Here is a 5,686-nt window from a genome sequence, read left to right as displayed (position 1 = left end):
TTATTCCTTGAGTGTATATCTAAGACTAAAAGTAGATTATACAACATTTATAGAGACTTCAGTTTTAAGTTGGGAATTTGAAGGCTTAATTTAAGTTCAGATATTTTATTGAGTAAATGTTTAATGTAAAAGTTTGAAGTAGTTTACCAAATCCAACTAAATATTAATTTCAGGTCAATTGCTTACTGTTCCTGTACATGATCTAACAGCAGACCAAATCTGTAATATTCTTCAATTACTTTTGCTTTGTCTGAATTTTTCCCCATAATGAATTGGTTCCTTAGTCCAAGAAATAAGAAATCATTTCCTTAATTAAAGAAATAAGTCATTTTGAAAAGCTAGTACATTGAGAAATAGTCTGAAACACTGAAATGTTCCTTTAGTTTTCTGCTTGAGGTAGCATTACCTATGTACATTCTTACTTTTGGTAGAAATTTCACAAAGCATATAAAATGTAGATTATTCCTTTTTATATACTATCAAGGAGAAATGTTGAGGCATAGCAAGTAGGTTAAATTACGTTGCTTGTAGCAGAAACTTTTGATTCCCTTTTCTTTACCATATAAGATAATTTAGAGTTGCTGTAACAGCTGAGTGTTTGGATTTTTCTTAAGGAGCATTAATTGAGATCTTAGTATCTTAGATACCAAGGTCAATCTTCCCGCTAGCCATTTCACTGTCAAGTTACTTTTGTAGGAGTTTTGTCTTCCTACTCTTCCCACCTGTTCCTGCTTGCTTTTCAAGATCATTTTTGTGGTGGTGATGGTGGTTTTATTTATATTGTAAAAATAGATCTCCATAGCTCTCCTTTCCCATCTGCCTTGTCAATTATCCAAACAACAAAGACATGCTGATGTCATTTCTCAGTGTAAGTGAACTCATTCTGAATGGGAATCTTAGTTCAATGCATTTCAAGAATTGTGTGGCAAGTTAGGTTAAAAAAAAAAGAAGAAAAAAAAGCCTCGTTGTATGTCACCCTGCTTTTAATGAATTGACTTTTTAATTCATATTTGCAGCATTAGTTGTCATTCCTTTCAGATTTGTACACTTTTCTTGGCAGAATAGGATGACTTTGAATGTAAGCATTAATTGATTATATACAAGTGTTTGCTAGCCTGACAAATTAACATTTGGCTCAAGAGTGTTTGTGTTATTAGATAAAACTGTTTTTTTTCTTATTTTGATAATTTACTAGCAATCTTTTTAAGGACAAAGATACCTGTTTTAAAACATGCTTGCTCTTCCCTGAACATTGGTTACTTTGTGGAATTTACATGGCAGTGTACCAAATCTCCTTTCCAGAAAGGCCTGGAAAGAATGTGTGTGTTAAACTTAATTGTGTTGTTGTACCTTCTTTTATTTCCAATGCTTTAAGATTGTTACCAGCGCTTAGAATTCCTGGGAGATGCAATTTTGGACTACCTCATAACCAAGCACCTTTATGAAGACCCACGGCAACACTCACCAGGAGTTCTTACTGACCTGCGATCTGCTCTAGTCAATAATACCATTTTTGCATCGCTAGCTGTAAAGTATGACTACCACAAGTACTTCAAAGCTGTCTCTCCTGAACTGTTTCATGTTATTGATGACTTTGTGCAGTTTCAAATGGAAAAGAATGAAATGCAAGGAATGGATTCAGAGGTTAGTGGTGGAAGAAAAAAAAATGTTTTCACTATCTGATTTGTAGCATGTTAGATTTCTTATCGTGATGCACATTTTTGTAATGCTTTAGTCTTAAGCACAAAGCAGCCAAAGAGGCAGGTGGCTCTCAGTAGTAAAGGATGCAATATGTGGAGCAAAATACAATATTCAGGAGGTGTAGAGTGAGTAAAAATATCAAAAAAATAAATTGAGACCAGTTTTGCCTATAGATTTTTTTTCAGTGACAGTTGATTTCTCTCTGTATTTCACCTTTGTGTTGTTCGTAACTTTTTTTCCCTGTGCTGTTCTTAGCTTGCTTCTCTGATTGGAAGCCTACTGTATTGAAGAAGCATTAAGTCACGCAGTGCTGACTCAAAATAGTCTATCCACACAACACCAAAAACAGTAATAGCTTGGCAAAATACTTGGATTATTTAATGTAGCACACTGTAAAAAAAAATGTTCACTGTTTTTTTTCTGGATGACTTTTGCTGGAGCAGGTGTCATTGCACTCTGCACAAGAATGTTTGAAATGCTCCTAGAAGCTTTAGAGCTGCTAGACAAGGAAACATAGGAATCATTTAAATAAACCACTTGAAAAAGAGTTTAGCTGAAGACTTGCAAACTAATCATATCTGAGATATGAAATGAATGTAAATAAAATATTTGAATTAAATATAAATACTTGAAATAAATGTAAATGAACATTTACTGAAGAATGGACTAAACCTGTCTCATTTAGATAAGCATCTCAGAAAACATATGAGCACAAGGGCCTGCTGGGTGAAATTTTAACCAGGGTCCTGCAAGAGATAGACTTTCTTGTAATCCTTTTTAAAAAATAATATCTAGCAGATTTTCCTATTAGTTTTTCAGAAGACAAACAATTACTAACTTCTTAGAAAATATTGTGCGAATAATAAACATGTTATCCTTGACTTAAGTAATTTCTTCTTTTTGATAGACAATTTAAAGCTCAGGAATCAAAAGCCTTCAGTACTTATGTGTTTACAGCCTTTGCATCTGGTAGAGAGTGAAATCCATGTGTTTTATGGGAAGGCTGAGAAAACTAAGAGAAGAATAAGAAAATTTTTATTGAAATTTAGATAATTGTTTCTCATCAGAAAGCCAAATTATTATCTATGTTCTTCACAATATGAGTAAAAAGGTTAGAATCTCAAGAGTTCATAACAGTGATTTTTAGCTTTGTTCAGTTTTTGCTGGTGTGCAAAAAGATGGTCTAGAAAGTTTGATCCAAGTTGCAACGAAATTGTGAGATAGCTGTTTCAAATAAAATTCTTGTTTCACTCTCCCTATGCCTGCTCCCTATCTTGGTCTGGCACTGAATTACTGAAACTCTTATGTCATCACAGTTAATGCACAGAGTCTTTGTTTCTGCAGTCCATGCCAGCTAGACTGGTTTCCATGTGTGTCTCCACATCATCTGCTTTGCTTTTTTAAATTCTCACTCCTGAAACATCTGTTGCTCCTTGCCTTATTGATCTTAATTTCTCTCCCTTCTGTTATTTAAGCACTGTATAATTCTAAAGTGTTTAGTTTGAACTTGATATGAAATACACTCTTCAGAACACGGTTCATTATTTTTTTAAATCATCATAATTCCACTTTGGAGGGTGTACGCATCAGGTTTGACTTATTGTTTGATTTATTTTAGGGAGAAATGTTTTAGAAGAGACTAGCTTATGAAGCATTGTAGTGACTGTTAAGAGATCTGAATTGCATCGTAAGCCCTAAATAGGGGCTGGCTGCTGAGGAAAAGACAAAAATATATTTCTCTTTAGGACAGTAATAATCCAAAACATTTCTTGGTCTTGTATTACTTTACTTGCACTAAAGTGAATGCAAATTATATATATTTGAAATATTTGTAATTAAGGAGTGGGTTAACTCAAGATCTGCAAGATAGACACCATAAGTTTAGTTTTAATGAGAATTTAATTTGGACTTAAATTAGTGCAGTAGCAAAAAAAAAAAACTTGCCTGCTATGTTTGAAAAATACCTAAAACTGACCTGTTAGTTCAGTCTAATGGTAATGGTTATCAGTTAATAGTGGCTTACTTTACTAATGCTTCTTTTATGCCTGGTTTTCTGGGTAAATGAAGTAAGAAATGGTGCATCTGACTTTCATCCAGAGACTTGACTTAGAGATTTTAAAGCCTCCTTCTAGGAGGTCTTTAATGTATGAAGTCTTTCTTTGTTATGAGTACCTTTTGACTATTGATTGATAGAACCGAGTCTGTTTCTTATTGGAAAAAACAGACCCATGGTGAAATGCTACAGAAATATTACAGGAGGAATGCACAAAACATGTTAAGTCCTCTAAGCAATGGTGTTCGGGGACTTTTTTTTTTTCACATTTGAAAAATGATATATCCAGCAAATTGGTTTCATTGGGGGATAAAAGAATAATTTCACCGCGGAAAACTGTCAATGAAAACAAGCATAAAGGAAGCAGCTCAGGGTAGGATATAAGAGAACTTATATTTCTGAATATCATTGTTTTATTTTAAAAGAAGCAAATGTCTCTCTTTTCTCCTCCCTTTCCCTCTCTCTATCCCCCCACCTTGATTTTGTTTTTTTTTAATTGCAAACAGCTCAGAAGATCTGAAGAAGATGAAGAAAAGGAGGAAGACATTGAAGTACCAAAGGCCATGGGGGATATATTTGAGTCCCTTGCTGGTGCCATTTATATGGATAGTGGAATGTCTTTGGAAATGGTTTGGCAAGTGTACTATCCAATGATGAGGCCATTAATAGGTATAGTCAGCTTTCTGAAAAAAAAAAAATAAAATGCCATCTGCTTTGAGGAGAACAAAAATCAATTTTTATTTTACTTTTTACTTTTTATTAGAAAAATTTTCTGCTAATGTGCCCCGTTCCCCAGTGCGAGAGCTGCTTGAGATGGAGCCAGAGACGGCCAAATTTAGGTAAGACCACACCTTCTTTAGAATACACCATCCTAAAATGTTCTTAAGATGTACTTACAAACTACAGAGGATTTTTTAAAAGTCATGAGTGATTTTTAATTCCTTTTGCATCAAAAAGTTATTTTTGTATTCGTTTTTGTATAGTTTTCTGAAAAAAGTATAGTGATTTCTGTTTAACTTCACTGCTTTTACTGCTGTAGAAAAGAGAATATCAATCTTGTATTTCACATTAACGTGCTTTGACAGTAAGTAAGTAATTACTGTGTATATTTTTGCAGTCCTGCAGAAAGAACTTACGACGGAAAGGTCAGAGTAACTGTGGAAGTTGTAGGAAAGGGAAAGTTTAAAGGTGTTGGCAGAAGCTACAGGATTGCCAAATCTGCAGCTGCAAGAAGAGCACTACGAAGCCTCAAAGCAAATCAACCTCAGGTCCCAAACAGCTGAGACTCCTCTTATAATAAATAAAATGGGGAAAAACGCATAAAAATAAAGCAAATTTTTTAAAATGTTGATGTTGAGAGGAACAAATTGGAAGACAGAATTTAAAGTTTGTTTGGTAACAGAATAGATAACAAAACATTTAACATGTATAAAATTTTGGAACTAATTGTAGTTATAGTTTTTTGCGCAAACACAATCTTGTCTTCTTTCCTCACTTCTGATTTGTTTAATCACAAGAGTGCTTTAATGATGACATTTAGCAAGTGTTCAGAATAATTGTTGTCAGGTCTTTTTGGTTTACTTTTATTGTCAGTACAGCTTTGCTTAGTGTTAGAAGGCCAGGGAGCTTATGCCTAATGCAGTTGCTAGATGTATATATAGTAATCTTGAAATCCTTCAATCTGTGCACTAGTGCCAGTCATAAAGCAGTTGATAAACTGTACTGGATGATTGGGTATAAGAAAGAATAAGTGTGCCAGTATTCTCGTTTTTGTTTTTTTTTTTCTCCTACATGTCATCTTCTTACATTAAGATGGCATTCCCAATCATTATTGCACTTATTTGTTAGGGACAGATTTTAATTGAAATGGCTGGCATACCGGTAGAATGAGACTTCAATTTCCTTATGCCACATAGTCTCGCATTAAAAAAA

At 33.9% G+C, this 5,686-nt stretch overlaps 1 protein-coding gene across 1 annotated transcript; it reads left to right on the top strand.

Moving 5' to 3' along the window:
- Positions 1-1,374: 1,374 nt before the first annotated feature.
- On the top strand, positions 1,375-5,686 carry LOC104911233 (endoribonuclease Dicer-like; the record flags this gene model as incomplete). Its single annotated transcript, XM_010711889.1, has 4 exons — positions 1,375-1,644; positions 4,261-4,423; positions 4,518-4,593; positions 4,872-5,686. Coding segments are annotated over 4 exons (675 nt in total), but the record flags the coding sequence as incomplete, so codon positions are not given.

Source organism: Meleagris gallopavo, chromosome 5 (assembly GCF_000146605.3).
Source record: "Meleagris gallopavo isolate NT-WF06-2002-E0010 breed Aviagen turkey brand Nicholas breeding stock chromosome 5, Turkey_5.1, whole genome shotgun sequence".
Taxonomy (NCBI): Eukaryota; Metazoa; Chordata; class Aves; order Galliformes; family Phasianidae; genus Meleagris; species Meleagris gallopavo.
Note: the sequence above shows the minus strand (reverse complement) of the source record. Positions and strands in the feature narration are given on the sequence as shown.